The sequence below is a fragment of the Triturus cristatus genome, chromosome 11, assembly GCF_964204655.1.
Source record: "Triturus cristatus chromosome 11, aTriCri1.1, whole genome shotgun sequence".
NCBI lineage: Eukaryota > Metazoa > Chordata > Amphibia > Caudata > Salamandridae > Triturus > Triturus cristatus.
In genome coordinates this window covers 663488217-663504829 of record NC_140594.1, presented here as the reverse complement: position 1 = coordinate 663504829, position 16613 = coordinate 663488217, and the positions used below count along the sequence as shown (strand labels likewise).

Here is a 16613-nt window from a genome sequence, read left to right as displayed (position 1 = left end):
TCTGCGTTCCTTGCGCGGAAAGCTATGTACAAGAACTGACGTCAGCGCACGAGGGCGGCGTATAAGTACTCCGTCATCCTGGCGATCACGGCGCCGGACGCGGAGCCGCAGACGACGCATAGCGACGCGCAAAGGTATTGCTGACGAAAAATCTTTCCGGATCCAGCCTGACGCCTGGGGTTATTCTAAGGCAAGGAATCTAACTGTTTCTTACAGATACATCGTTGCCGAAGGTAAGTAACTTGTTCTTTGCGTTGTTTCCCGACCTGCCTCCTGGTGGGGAGCCACTGGGGGGTCTGCAAATTAAATGCTCTCCTGCATGGTGAACTCCGCTCCGTCGGGGGTCGCTGCTTCTTGGCCCCCTGCCACTACAGCCTCACACTCCTCAGGGGTCCCTCTGGGCCGGGATGGGACCCATGAGGGTCGCGCGGTCTCTCGGCGGTTCAGCCCCTCCTCCGCCACTTAGGTCCGTTCTGCAGGCACAACTGATTACTGCCCGGGGGCCGCCTGCACTCCTCACCAGATGGACCGCTCCGGGTCTCTGCTCCTCCGGGTGTCAGCGGTTCGCAGGCCGCATACCACACCACACCGCACCTGTGCTGCGGGCGGTCTCGCCAGACGCCGCACCTCCCGCGGAGGTAGTACAGGCCTGTCCGCCTCGCGAGGCAGGGACCGCAGGGAGCCCGCCGCAACCTCTTCGCCGCTGGTGCCGTATCCACAGCAACAGTCACCTTCCGCGCACAAGCGGCCGCCACCCAGCAGGGGTCTCCGTTGCACGGCCTCACCACACACAGTCCGCGCCCGCCTTCATGTCTGCCACCGCGTCCTCGGCTGTGGAAACGACTCGATAAAGAGTCTCCTGGCCTCCTCTACACCTCTGCTGTCTGGTGCCACACTCTACAGGCTTGGATGGCGCACTTCAAGGATAATTGCGCCGGATTACCGGAGATCTCGGCCAGAGCACTAAGAGCTCCCGTCCGCCATGTTGGCTGGCAAACCACGCACCCCCCCCCCCCCTCCCTAACCATATAACCTATATCCCATTTTCTGGTTCTCCAGCGCAGCATTGTCCTACAAATGGCAATAGCGCTATGCAAATATAATCACTCCACTCCAAATGAAAGAACAAAAGATTTTTTTTTTCCATTTTCAACGTCGAGAGCGGACTTTCATTGCGGGCACGTAGGTACCTTCATCTATATAATATGGGAATGTGAGCAGATACAAAAGTATTGGCGGGAAATACATGAAGTGATGGAAGAAGTGCTAAATAAATCTAACCGTCTTGAGGCTAAAAGATGCCTCTTGAACATGTGGGGACCCACTGACTTAACCAGTATGGAGAGGCTCTGAGCAACGTTGGGGGCAATGGTGGCCAAACGAGATAGAGCTCAGCTGTGGGGGGCTTCTGCTCCTCCAACTCTGGTTTCCTGGAAGAGGAGTCTGGACTGGTGCATGTTTAGGGAGACAACTGTATACGTAGCACGAGGATGCCCTAGAAAGTGGTCCGCAGTGTGGGCCAGGTGGAACGACTATCGGGGTGGAATTTGTGTAGCCCCTGCGCACTCCTCAGAGGAGGAGCCGCTGCCCCCTTGATGCAACTCAAACAGTAAATGATCGTCACTGTGGTCCTATACGTTGTCTGACTGTAATCACTATTATGTCAATTTTTCCTAACAGATGTGCTTATGCCGACTGTTCTTTTGTTTGCTTATGTTCTATAAAGATACTTTTTAAAAAAGAGAACTAACTTTCACAAATGCGAGACCGATTGCATTGCAAATGCTTGTTATTTTCTGCTAATGGAAAATTCTTCATATAGAACACTTCACATATCTTAGACTGCACAGTTTAATTCATGGGACCCCCCCACCCCCCAAATCTCTGGTGAATAATCTTCTTCACCTGTAGAACTGTTTTGAGACACAATTAAGCAGGTAAAAACACTAGGATATCCTGTTAGAATCTCTGTTCAACATACTTCATCCACCCCATCTTATGACCCAGAACCACAACCCTTGTGCTATCACTTTTACCATGTCTGTCCTATGGGTTCATCCATGCCAAGAGAATTTGGTATGTAGCAAAATACTACAGCCTAATACACCATAATAGCCTCTTTCCATAATGCCCTCAATCAATAGGAGTATCCTCTGCACCATACTGCAGACCTGAACCACATCAAACCACACTGCGATCCAGTTCAGTTTGTCATATAGAATGCCTTGTCACAGCATACCAACTACTCTCAAGTAGGTTCTGTTGCATATTCTTCACTGTCTGTGCCATCCAGCTGAACACATCACTAATTAGTCCCAAACTAAACCACACAAAATATTGGACTGGTCTTCAACAGCCACACAACTTGAAGTAATATTTAGGTTTTGGGAGAGCTCCTCAGATGGAACAACCCAAAGAACACATTTAAGAGAGAGGTCCTACACCTACCTTGCCACTCACAACCATTGCCAACCTTACAATCACATGGGTTCAGTAGAATGTTGAGAGACTAAACTCAGTCCTCCCTATCCTGACTCTTACCTGCTGCATCCCCCAATTCACTTCCCCACCCCTCCTATTGTGGAACTGCCCATCTTGGGACCTCTCCAGTTGATTGACACATAATGAACAAAACAATGCCGTACTAAAGTAAATAAGTGTCAGAACCACTTTCAGAGGAACTCTGGCACACAGGGGTGACTGGGCCCAATCTTGGGGGTTGAGACCTTTTACTCCTGATGTACCGGGGCCCTACCTACTATGGGCCTTGAGCAACTGGGCCAAGTACCCCTTCTGCACTTGACTCTCAGTGGGAGCTGTGGATGAGCAGCTAAAGGCTCCATGGGGTGGGCAGGTAGAGGGGGGCATGTGAATACAGGTTAGTGAACACTACTTCCAACTCAAGTGCCAATAAATCAATGTCCAGTCAAAAACGTATTTTTAAAATAAAGTATTTTATTTCTAACTCTCCGCATTCAAATAAATGTTGGCATGTAAAAACAATAACCCATTTCCCCTTCAGGTCGAGGCTCTGGAGCTTGCGCAGTTGACTCCAGCAACTATCGGATGTGCTCCAGTGCTACTCCTGCACTTTCGGTTCTGTGCTTCCCAATGGGGGAAGGGGGGGTTGGATTCTGATGCTTCTGATTAGGATCCTAATGATGTGGTGATGGACCCACGACCTCCTCCTCAGTTCACGGGGGCAGATCGGGCGCAATCCTCAATGCTTCCTTGTGGACCTATGACTCACACAGCTTATCATTTCGGAGGCCACATTCTCACAGCACTCAATAGCGGCAGCCCCCTCTGCCTCTGTTTTGTTGGAACACCACCAAGCAAGCCTCCTGACCTCACTGTACAGCAGTCCATACCACAGTGGACCCCTGCTGGCATACGACGTCACCTCTAGGGTTCCAATCAGGCTTCAGCCCCAGTTATCTGGCAGTATCTTCCACAGCAGCTTCGCCTGGTATGCGGGGCAGCAGCGAGGATGCACAGGTTTATTCTTCTTGCACTGTGCTCATGGCTATCTTCGCATCGGTCCTCTCCTGGAGGATTACCAACTTTAATATGCCGACGGGCAACGACCCGATAGGTGCAGCAGCCATCTCCTTACAACTCTCACTGGTAGTCCACTCAACATTGCGACCTGGACTGGACCTCACTCCCTCTAATGCTCCCCTCTTCTTCATAGGGCACGTTCTTGAAAAGTAGGCATGTGATGGTGCTTCATGCTCCAGAGCAGGGGGTCTTTCTTGGTAATGTCCCCTTACCCAGCAGATAGACTAGCAGGCCTAGGCCCTCAGTTCTGATCACAGGCAGGATTCTTGCAGAGCTTCCCATTCTGATACAGCTCGTCTGGCTGCTTGGCAGATGACGAATATTTTAAGACTCAACCTCGCCTTCTTAAAGTCCATTTCCAGACACCAAATGTGATTTAGGGTCAGAGTCTTTGAAGTTTTAAGTTGGGATTATGCTTCTTTTGAAGTACACGCTTCTCATCTCTCTTCCTCTTGGTAAGCAGTCTGTCACAGCAGGAGAGATTACAAAGCTAATAGTCCCACAACACAGGCCATTGGAGTGACTAGTTCACACCTGGATATCAGCCACAGTGATATGTGCATCAAAAGATTAATCCTGGGCTCCCAGCCCTACTCTTTGACTTCCTTATCAGCCCCATCTCCTACCTGAGATGTATCCAGGCCCCTTCCTTATAATCTCGCACTGAATCAAAGATCACCCTATGAAGTGCATGGGAAGAGACTGTCTCTCCCTTCTCTAGAGTGTCTCACCCAGCTCACAGGAAAGAGCAATAAATCTAAGGGGGATTCCTCTACAACCTCATGTCCTCACCGTGCTGGCCTGGGCTTCCCAAATTTGGACCCAGTGACCTCTATGTAATGTACCATTATAGGCACACTTGCACTCTATTTATACAGAACACACACTATCCAGTACTGTTACCTCCATGCTTTGTGCCTCCACAGACAACATTGCACTCAGCACATACATTCAATCTGCGCGTGCTGTTCATTGCTGTATCCTCTCTGTATTGTCATGGTGTACTAGTTGCAGGTACACACACTGCCAACGTACATTCACCATCGTTCATGTACCAGTACATGCACTCACCACACATGTACTGCACAGCACTGCTCTGTCACTGTCCTCTTTCCAGGCACACATACAACCAGTGCAGAGTCACCACTCCTGCCCTGTGCAGCACTTTACTTCTAACCGATGTCAGCTGATGGTGACTTAAGCAAACCACAGCGGAACTTTTAAAAAGGTGAGTGAGCCTGTAGGCCTTCTCCAGTGACACAGGTTAAAAAGTACCTGTTCTTTCCTACTGATCCCTACTCTGTATTCTGCCACCACTTTGTTCATGCTTCTTAACTCTTGAAGGCAATATCCTTCCACCACTATGGGGGTAGCGCTCTGGGTGCCCCTCCAGTCCAACAAAACCGTAATCCGTGAAACATACCAATGTGATGGCGCACACGCTTGATCCATGTCTGTCTAGGACAACAACAAAAATCAGTATTGGGGATCCAGACAATAGTACAGTTGGGTACTGAAGGCAGGGGTGCATGTCCATTGCCATGTAGGGCACTTTTCTGTTCCAACAGCTAGTTACAAATGCTTTGGTTTTCACCTCCTGCGCACATGCTACTAAAGCCAAAGTAACTAATTGCTTTTTCAGGTATATACTCATCAGAGATATCTGCAGAACGGGTGTGAGGGTTATATGACACACATTTGGCATGCATGCTCTTAATGCTTTATAATTAAGCAAAGCACAGTTGATAAAGAGTCTTTGTGTTACCTGTTTGCATAGATGCTCCCTTTCTTCTTCTTTAATTTTCTTCCTCATACTATCGGATCTACCAATTGTTTGGTACTAAATGAGAGGCTGGGCTTAGTAGCAAGATACAGTTACCTTTAAGGTCACTTAATCTAAAGCGCTCTCCAAGTCAACCCTAATTCCAAACCACCTACATGTCTGACATTTGTTAATTTTATTACATTTATATAATCCTTTTAATAAAGTAATTGGCTGGAAGCACCTCTGTTGCAGTGCAGCTTCAATTAGCTACCACTGACTGGCTACCTATTAAGAGAGTGCAAATTCACAATCAAGTCGATTTTGATCTAGTTAGTAGTAACTTTAGCTCACCACCATATATGCTGACCTCTTTCCACAAACCATCTTTTGAGCATTAGCTAATAAAATGGTTTATTACATTGAGCATGCATGAAATTATTTCATTTTGTAAAACACTCAGCTTCCCCCCAAAAGGGAAGCCACAAAAGGTAAAGAAAGCACAAATGATTTATATTTTTTTGTGAAGTTTGAGATTAGTCTTTTTAATACTGATTATTCTCTGAGCACTGAGGGAAGTCATTTAATCTTTGGTTCAGTAATGAACCAAACATCTTTGTGTGTGGAGAGCCAGATCTTGGATAGCTTTCTGAATCCTCTGGATTAGTCTGCTTGTTTCAGGAGGCAGTGTTTTTTAAATTTAGCTATTTACTAAACTTTGGTTATCTTTGTCTGAAAAGCTTCTTAAGGCTATGTATTCTACCCTTTTTAGGAAGATGCAACTACATGTTAAAGGCTTAGTCACATCAAATCCATGTAGATTATGTAGACCGGATAGACCACATTTTTGAATAAAGATTCATATTTCAGCTGTCATCAGGTTCTGTTGTGCCATGGTGCCAATTTTCCTATTTATAAGCAGAAACCTATTTTAAGGGAACTGTGATGCAAGTCTTAAAGAACACCACCATCGATTAAGGTGTGACACTTCTTTGTGATCTTTTTTTGAGTGATGACTAAGAACTCTACTAAATCTTTCTGCTTCTTTTTCAGGTACTTTTGGTAGAATATTTAATGGGATTCTTGTGGATGAAAAAGACCCCAGCAAAGAGAAGCGCGTCTTTGTCAAAACAGTCAAAGGTGAGATTTATACCACATTCTTTCATGGATTGGTCTCCTCACAACATCCGCGTAAAGCTAAACCTTTTACCTTCTGGCCATTTGTATAAACTGAAGCAAGTAGATTTTTCTGTATTCAGAGTTGAGAAATCAAATCCCGAGTTGAGCTCTGAGTTACTGCCATGTCCCAACTTGCACGCTGTCAATGATGAACAAGAATTAGTTGAACCCCAAATATAATTTGACCATTAAATCGTGGTGTTTTAAACAAATCCCTGCTCTTTTATTGCATTTAATGTATTATTCCTGTTCACCCTTTCCTCTTCCTGCTATGTGATTGGACATTTTAAACTTGATTCATTTTTAGGAAATCTACTCAACCCCCATTGATTGCTACGTACAGATATTTGTTGCCTTCGATATCCTTGCAGAGGGCCTCTTTGGGAGGAAGAAAGAGCTTTTACATATCAGAAATGAGGGGAAAATGCTCACTGTTTACAAGAATTGTTCAGAATGCAGAAATGTTTCTGGAATAAGTCCCTATCTCTGGCTTTCTCTTAGGATTTAACGCATTGATGCAGGCTGCACTCTGTATATTTGAAGATCATTGCGTTCCTGATTTATACTTCTAACCACAGTTTAGAATTTCCCCCAGGTTCTGGGCTGGATCCGGGTAATATTAAAGCAATGCTCCTGCACGCTAAGTGGCCCCCTTGCTGCTTTGTTTTCATTCTCTACCACCCTGGAGGTGAAGGAAGTGAGCCGCATATAAGTGCCACCCCTGAATACTGATATCAGTTTTTCTTTTTGCGCCCTGAGATGTGGATTTGGAATACCGCTCCAAATGTCTGTTTTCTGCTGATCCCATAATTTGTCAGTGAGCCAACGGGGATGTCTATCCCCAGAATGACAGGATTTAAGCTCTTCCACGACTGCAGCAAGCATATTACTGTCACAGACCCATAGAATGTGCTTCTTTGGTGCTTGGGCTTATTCTTTGGTGCTCACGACTGGATGTCCTGCAATAAATGTGCCCTTATGCACCCAAAGCGATCCAGGAGAGAGAGGTGAAATTCTTCATCCCGAGTATAACAAGAGGTTAAAGTCAAAACAAAAGCTCTGCTCCAATTTGTGGTTCTGTTCACGTTCTTTAAGAAGCCAATCCAATGGGGAGCTCTTTCTTGTTCAAAGTCTCCGGTAAGTCAAAATAAAAAATATGCCATAAATGCAAGAAAAGCTGTACGGGACTTGACTCAACCCCACCACATGTTCTCTATGTCCGGGTAGAAGATTACACAAGCACTACCAGTCAGTACGTAACCAGACTCTAATCCTCAGCCTTTGCTTCAACGCCAGTACCATCAGAGGCTAGAGACCTTATTAGGATCTGACTCTGAAGCAGTCCAGGGTATGCAAAATGTCCCCCAAGACGTGGAGGATGAGGATGAGGAGGAGGAGGAGGAGAAGGAAGAGTATCTGCATCTGCTGCCCCTTCACAATACTGATGACCAGCTATATCTGGATCTCCAGGATGCAATGGGCTAGATATTTTTTCGGGGCTTGAACTAGACTCTCCACTTGGGCCACAAACAATAGAAAGTGCCTCTTTCGCAATAGTTTTGCAATGGGCAGCAGACGTGCTAGATTTACAGTTGCCTACTATTGAAACTAAGACAAATATATTAACTGAAATCCTTCAATCGGGTCCTACCTATTCCCAGTAAAAAAGATTCTTATGAATAATTTGGCCCTTCAGTCAGTCGAGCTGGCCAGACTATTTTAGACTGGTGATCCAGATTTGATGGCAAGGCAGACTATGCCTGAAACTGTGGTGGTCCGGGATTTGACCCGTAAAGTAATTGCTAATGGCATTCCAGTGAGCCTTCTGACTTGAAAGTCAAAACGTGTTAATGCCTTTGGAAAAAGAAGGCTATCTTCTGGTAGTTGTCTCCTTGAATGCAGTGTGCCTTGTGGGCTAGTACGTCAAAGTTGCTTTATTGGACTTGTTCAGCGAGAATACTGCTGGCCTTCCCAGAAGACCTCCGAGCCTTGCTGGCTCAAAAGATGCATGAGGGCCAGAATACAGCAAAGTTTGTCTTAACTGCCATCTTCCACAATACAAACTCTGGTAGCGATCTCTTGGCATCAGTGTAGTGCTTAGAATCCATCGATCAGTGCTCTTATAAAACGTGAGTACTCACCTGTGAAGGTCTCAAGGTGCTGAGTGTGTGTGGGGGGGGGGGGGAGAAGAATCTGTGGTTCCGTCTAAGAGCCAGGTCTTTAGGTCCTTTCTGAATTGCGGCAGCGATGGTGATTGCCTGAGGTGCAGAGCCAGGGAGTTCCAGGTCTTTGCAGTGAGGTAGAAAAGGATATTCCTCCAGCTGTGGTTTGGTGGATCCGTGAGATGGTGACCTGGGCCAGTTGGTTGGAGAGATGTCTGGGGGGAGTGTAGAAGGAAAGGCGGTGATTGAGGTATGTAGGTCTGGCGTTGTGGAGGGCTTTATAGGCATGTGTGAGGATCTTAAAGGTGATCTTTTTGTTGATAGGTTGCCAGTGCAGGGGTCTCAAGTGGCCGGCGATGTGACAGTGGCTTGGGAGTTCACGATGAGTCTGGCGGAGGCGTTCTGGATGTTCTGCAGTTTCTTGGCAGTGCTGGCGCAGAGTGCATTGCTGTAGTCAATTCTGCTGCTGATGAGCACTTGGGTGACTTTTTTCCTGGACTCTGTGGGGATCCACTTAAAGATCTTATGATGCTTGCGAAGCACGTGGAGGCAGGAGGACAACACAGCATTGATTTGGCGGTTCATTGAGAGGGAGTAGTCCATGATGATGCCGAGGTTGTGTGCCTGGTCTGTGGGGTAGGGGGTGGGGGGTTCAGAGATCTATGGGCCACCAGCAGTTGTCCCAGTCAGAGGGAGTGGAGCCCAGGATGAGGGCTTGGGTCTTGTCTGAGTTAAGCTCTATGCGCTGTCCATCATCCAGGTGGTGACAGCCTTCATCCAGTTGTGGAAGTTGCTCTTGGCAGCTGTGGGTTAGTCTGTGAGGGAGAGAATCAGCTGGGTGTGGTCTGCGTATGAGACGAAGTTTAGTCCATGGCTTCTGACGATTGCTGCAAGCCGGGCCATGTAGATGTTGAAGAGGGTGGGGCTCAGGGAGGATTTCTGAGGCACTCCGAGGCTGATCTCTGTAGGTTCTGAGTTGAACGGTGGAAGTCTGACTCTGTGTTTGGTCGGTGAGGAAGGAGTGGATCCATTCTAGGACATTGATGCCTGAGTCATGGAGTCTTGCGCAGTTTCTGTGGTAGGAGACAGAGTGATTGCCTGAATATGTCCAAGCATCCTTGATGGACATGCCCTTTGATGGCTCCAGATTGTTTGGAGACAAGGCCGATTCAGTGCTCAAATGATTTAAGGACACCTGAGCCATACTACAATCCTAGGGATTCATGTCTTCTGCCAAGTAGTTCAACCAACAGTACAGAAAATGTAGGGGTTAATCCAGGGGGCTAGCTTACAGAAAATGTCAGCTCTCCCAACATATACAGCAACAGCAGACCCAGTCCTCTTGGGGCAGAGGTCATGGTGCGGCAGCAGAGGCCGATTCCACCAGCAAAGAAAGCTGTCTTCTAGCTCTTCCTCTCCTGCTGCAGGGACTGCCATTCTTCTTTAAATTGCCCTCACAGGTCCAGTCTCAGCCCGTAAGACAAAATCTACATTCCCCCCTCTAGCCTAGAGATCCATCATATCAGACAGATGGGTCTTGAAAATATTTAAAGGGACTATGCCATGAGTTTTGTTTCTTCCCTGCTCTGTTCTCACCCCATACATACAGCGGACTGTTCTGTAATCTTGCTGCAAGAAGTCAAGCTTCCTCTGGCCAAGGGTTCCATCGAGCAGTTGCTGGATTAAGAGAGGAAAGGGGTGCTACTCTACTTGCTCATGCCAAATGAAGGAGGCTTCAGGCCTTGACTAGATCTCCGCCCACTGCATGCTTTTATAAGGAAAAACAAATAAAAAAATGCTCATGCTTTTTTATCAGATCGTTTCTGCTACGGACCCAGGAATGTGGATGATATCTGTATACTTGTTGGACACATGTTTTTATTGGCCTTTCTTGCTCTAACACTGGTGTGATATGCAGCTCACCCACTGGTGTAATATGCAGCTCACCCATTGTCAGAATATTTCCAATTTGCTGTTCTCCCCTTTGGCCTTACCTCCGCTCCACAGGTGTTCACAAAAGTGACGGCAATGGTCACTGCCCACCTTAGATCTCGGGTATACACAAGTTCTTAAACCTTGACAACTGGCTGCTCAATGCGGGCTTACTTTAGTCAGATGTGGTCCACCAAGAGTGGAACTCCTTATGTCTTTGATTCTTTCTATCAAACGATCAAAAAGAGTCAGTCCCATCTGAGCTCCATGCCGAGGATTTCCTTGACTGGAACTGTCCTAGTGACGGTGTCCTTTAAGGTTTTCCAACCCCACAGCTCTCAGGGTATGATCCTGATGTTTCAGATTCAATCCTGCCTCTCAGTGAGGACGTTTCTGAGGCAACTTGGACTTCTTGCCTTGTGCATCCTCCTTATCTCTAGCTCCAGTCTACATATACAAGCCTGCAGTAGAACGTCAGATTTCATTGGTTTGCACATCTGGGCTGGGTCCCAAACGCCATCCAGATCTCGTTGGAGATGACTCAGTATCATTTGTGGTGGTAGAGAAGCTCCAACCTGACCTGCGATAGACCACTTTCTCTTCTCCACCCAGACTAAATGGATGTGACAGATGCATCATTGCTGAATTGGGAAGCGGGGGTATCACCTTGAGCGAAGGTGGAAATCTGAAGCCTCTGATTTCCAGTAAAGAGCTGGCTCTATATCAGTTTTGTGGCTCTTCAGACTATCCATCTGCCCTTGAAAATATACCTGCCTTCCATCGTTATGGAGGTAGAGGGGGCTGGAGCAAGTCCTCATGAACAACACACCCTCCATGTGGTGCAACAAGCAGATCGGAGTGTGATCCTAGATCATGTGCCTGGATGTCCTGTGTCTCTGGAGGTGGCTAGACCAGCAGAACATTTTTCTGGAAGACAACCATCTAGCAGGTATCTCTAATTGCCTGGGCAGATGAGGAGACCTCTGCTGGTGGTGGATCAGCAGTGGCATCTGCATGCCAAGGGACATCTACAATCAGTGTTGATTGTCTTGGTTAGATCTTTTCGCCACTGTCAAATGTGCAGTGTGGAAACTAGTGCATATTGTAATTTTCTCCAGAAAAGGTAATTGGAGAAGCATTCCGGCTGAAGTCTCACGTCTACCTCTCCTGCTTTGAGTTCTGACGAAGAACCTGCCCCAGTATTCACCTTTAACTGATTTTGGAGAGCAAGATACCCAGAACTCTTGAACAATGAGCATTATCCCTCTGATCCGGTTAACATTTTGGGAGAACCTCTTGTCGCAGCAACAGGGGAGACTTCTTCATCTAAGTCATTGCATCCTGTATCTCATTGATTCTTGATGAGCACTGGCAAAAAGTCCATCTATAGTAAGCACTGGGAGAAATTTCTTGCTTTATTTGGTGCTAGTCATTCCCTACCTTCTCCAGGCCCAACTTTCATATGTATTGTTTGTTCGAACGTTGTCCCAGCCAAGCCTTATAGTGGGCACATGTAATTATGCTCAGTCAGTTCTTTGGGCTTTTTTGTATTTACCTGATCAACTTTCTCCTTTTAAATCACCTGTGTGATGAATTGTATCTGAGGTCTGACTTGCAAATTTCTCCCGAAGCCCATCCTTTGAAGCGATGCACAGCTGCTCATTGGAGCTACAGATACTCAGAACAGTTTTCCTCATTGCTATCACCTCTAGAGTGAATTGCAGGCCCTGTTGATGCAACAGCCCTACACCACTTCCTTTCCATGCAAGTTAGTCCTGAGGACATGAGTTGCCTTCTTACCCAAAGCTGTGAGTCCTTTTCATATCGGCCAATCTATCACTGAAAATGGTTTTTGTGCCATCTAATCTTTCAAGAGGATAGGCTCTATTGGTTGGGCCCTAAAGGACTTTAAATAGCTACATTGGCTGCACAATGCGAGTATCGGAGGTGGACATCTGACGTGCATTGGTGCATGCATTTGCAAAACACTACTGCCTTGACAGGACTATTTTGCCATATCGATCCATAAAGAGTTTTTGGTATGAGTCTACCCCTGTCCCTCAACCTTTGGGGCCAGTGGAGGGTTAGGTGACTGATGTGATAACTATTCTAAAGGTGAGGAATCTGAAGTTAAAAGTATCCATCACCTCCGATATCTCACTGCCCTCCCCATTATGTGGGTGGACTCTTACACATCCTAATAAGGTCCCAAGCTAGAAGTTGGCACACTGTCGCCTGCAATTTGTTCAAAGTGCCCCGCATCTGAGGACATGGAAAAAGAAAGAAAGATTTTAAAATTGACATTGGCGCCCAGCGTGCTGCTGATATGTGGCTTTGCTTTATCACTTCCATTGTTGTTCAGAGTCACTATAGAGTTGCACAGCGCCATCTATTGTCACATTGGGAGTATTATTGTAAGATTCTCCAAATCCACTCCGACACCTGGGGATTTTCTGTAGGTGAGTAATCTGTAGATAGAATATGCACTAGGTAGGTAACTACATGATGCTGAGCACATTCTCAGTCCAAAGATGTCTACGTTTGAAGACATGGCAGTGAGTGGTGTAGTCTCTGATCAGTACTATATGATTTGTACCTCTGTTCTAGCTTTTACATGATGGCTCAAACCATTTCTAGCACAAGAGAAAAAAAGTCATACAAGGCTCCAAGCTATACCTTACAGATTTCCATAACTTCCAGGACTCACCATAGCACCAGTAGGATGCTTCTTGCCTTACAGCTGAGGCCGAAGCTACTCTGTGGAACTCGGAGACAGACTAACTTACCTTAAACCCTCTCCACTGCGTCCTACAGCAAAGAACCTGCTGGCTAGAAATGCCTTGTTCCGAGGTGTTTTTTCACATTTCTGAACACAATTGATAAACCTTTCGTTCTCCCTATTGTCACCCATAGGTTTAAATTCGCAGTAATTCAAGATAGTGTGTAATGTTTTACATGTACCGTGGAATGTAAATGTAACTTTCTTCGGGGGTATGTGCGAAATTAATGTCTGGTAGTGCCATCCAATTAAAAGATCCCCGGTTTCAGTTTTGCTTTCTGTTTGTTGCTTGGATGGATGTTTTAAAAGCCTGCTGTCAGAAACAAACGCTTCGCTGCTCACAGTTGGAAAAACATTGTTTTCAGGAAACAATGAACATCTAAAGAGGTGCATGTTAGGGAGAAGCATCATCTTTGCCACGCCAGGACATGTGTCCCAATCGTTTTTATCTTTTCCCCACCTCTTGCCCGAAAGCCGTAATTGTTTTGTAAATGGTTTCAAGACATGAAATTAACTGGTGAAAAGAAAGCCACAGAAGGAAATGAAAAAGTACAACAAATCTGAGTCTGCTGTTTGCAAAGTTTTAAGATTAGGTGTTTGAGTGCTTAGTATCCTCACAGCTCTCAGAGAATAGTCCTGAATCTATGGCTCAGAATTGAGCCAGACATTTATTACGTGTATTGCGATGCCTGGTTTACCCTTTTGAATAATCTGTATTCGTCTGTTTATTTCAGGAGATAATGTCCCACAAGTTTCTAGCAGAGATTATGCATCAGCCTGAGTTTTTTTCATTAAAAGTAGTGACGCCTGTATATGCTCTTTGCTTTAAGTTCTTGGGATTTTAGCCAGATTGTAGTAATTCCATGTTGCTTTGATGAACCTGGCATGTTGTATGCAAGTGTGTGTCTCCGAGGAAGCCAGCGCAGTGCCACCATCTCAGAAGAGCTATGCTTTTTACTCTTCTTTCATGAGCATGAGGGCAGCAGCATATTGTACTGTGTAGTTGTCACCAGGATTTGTGGCAGGTCTTGATCAATGGTATTGGATTAGTTCGGTCTTGATAATAAAATTGTCTTGACTGCAGGTGAGGGAAATTTAGGAAAGGAAGGTACCATTATACCTTTTTGTGAGTCATTACTGTTGAAGACGAAGGTTTCAGAACTGCATTGATCCAAGGCAAAAAGTGAAACCCCCCAAAAAGTCAGAGTACACTGGCTGGTTTTTCAACCTTTGGGATACTTCACCCAGACAAAGCCTGGAGTCTTTTATTGGTTAAATTGTGTGGCTTTATGCATCTTCTCCCATAGCCCTGCAACACAAACATTTGAAGATCTCGCAAATTTACATATTGTGTTTAGTTAAACATAGGCACTTAACATGAAGAAGGCTGTCCAGTACTTTATCTAAGTAGTATGTGTTCAGTGAGATTTCACTTGTCTTTTATACCGTGTTGATTTTAAATACTTTCATGATCTTGTGAATGCTTGCAAGTACAGGCGATGCATGCATTTCTGCAGGCATTTCTAGTATTTCTCTTCTTTTTTGAAAGGGTGGAGACAATGATTGTGGGGGGGGTGAGTGAGCTGTACTGTGTATTGAACAATATCTGGATTTTCTGATTTGTGCAAGGCACCCTGAATGATTAGTGGTGTTTAGAGTGGAAGATGAACAACTTGCCAGCGAATAGACCCACTAATGGAAACAGCTTAAGCTGAAATTTACTAGGATTAAGGCACAGTCTTTTCTGCTGATTTATTAGACAGGTCTCGTTTCTCGATCTGCTTTCTCTCTCGATCTCAAAGTGAATCACTGTATAAGCTGTAACCGCAGTTCAATTGCAGTTTCTCGCACATGAATATGTACATGATATGGCTTAACGCAAGTCATGCAGTGGACTGTCTGTGCTTGACATTACTTTCTAAGAGGTACTTTACTTTGTGTTGTACACTACATCAATTGTACTACGTGTTCCTTGTCATTTTATCAAATCTATATACAGATTTCACAGTATCTCTCTACAAAACATAAAACCTTTTATACAAAAAGATGGTGTTCTAGAAGAAACAATAATGCCCATCCTGATAATGGATGAAAGGAGTGCCAGGTTAGACTTCCCTGTAGAAAGATGAGAGAGGAGCCTTCGGGAAAGGTTAAAGATAGATTGAAAGGGGTTACGAGAATAGCCAGAGGTAAGAGACTAGTAATCCTGAAAATAACAATTACTATGAGATTTTTGTTTAGCAAAAAAGGCCAAATATTCATTGGATTGCAAAGCTGTTGTCGGCAAATGTAAGCCACAGTGATTAGTGGGATAAAGAAAGATAGGGATGAGTTAAATACTATACCACGATTTCAGGCTGAAGACCAATGAAGAATAAGAGTCTCAGCAAGAGGTAGTGGATGATGGAGGAGGGACACAATGGAGCAGAATGTTGTAGTGTGCCATGAAATGTGGTGACCTTTATGGAATGGAATTATATAGAGTGGAGGATTGTGTCTTAGAATGGAGTGGCGTATTGTGGAGTGGTGTACGCTGGTGTGGTGTTGAGTGGATTACCGTAAAGTGGACTAGCATACAGTGGAATACTTTACATTGGAGTGATGTCTTACAGAGTAGAGTGCAGTGTCATAGGGTTTTGGAAACCGGTGTATAGTGGAGTAGTGTTGTGCAATAGAGTGTGCGGGCAGAGTCAAGTGCAAAATTGAACAGTGGAGTGTACGGGGATAGAATGGCATATAGTGTAGTAGAGTTTTGTAGAGTGTAGTTATATAGATTGGAGGACAGTACACTAGAGTGAATTAGAGTGGAGTGGCATAAAGTAGAATAGCGTAGAGTGGAGTAGCGAGCGTAGACTGGAGTGGTGTACAGTGGAATGGTAGAGAGTGTAATAGCTTATAGTGTTGTAGCGTACAGTGGAGTGGTGTAGAGTGTAATAGCACATAGTGGTGTAGCTTACAGAGCACTGGCGTTCAGTGAAGTGGTGTAGACTGGAGTGGCGTACACAGGGAGTAGAGTGTAATAGCATACAGTGGAGTGGCGTACACTGAAGAAGCATAGAGTGGAGTTGCATACAGTGTAATAATGTAGAGTGGACAGGCATAAAGTGGTGTTGTACAGTGAAGTGACGTACAGTGGAGTGGCGTAGACTGTAGTGGCGTACAGTGTTGATGTGTAAATTGTAATAGCATACAGTGGCGTTCATTGGATTGGGGTCCGATCGAATAATGTAGAATTAAG

General features: G+C 45.5%; 1 protein-coding gene across 2 annotated transcripts in view; it reads left to right on the top strand.

Moving 5' to 3' along the window:
- Nucleotides 1-16613, top strand: part of RYK (receptor like tyrosine kinase) — a 734028-nt gene that overhangs the window by 545896 nt on the left and 171519 nt on the right. For both annotated transcript variants that reach the window (XM_085634236.1, XM_085634235.1), the window contains exon 9: nucleotides 6377-6463. In XM_085634236.1, coding sequence (XP_085490362.1) covers nucleotides 6377-6463 — 87 coding nt within the window. The remainder of the gene's footprint in view (nucleotides 1-6376; nucleotides 6464-16613) is intronic.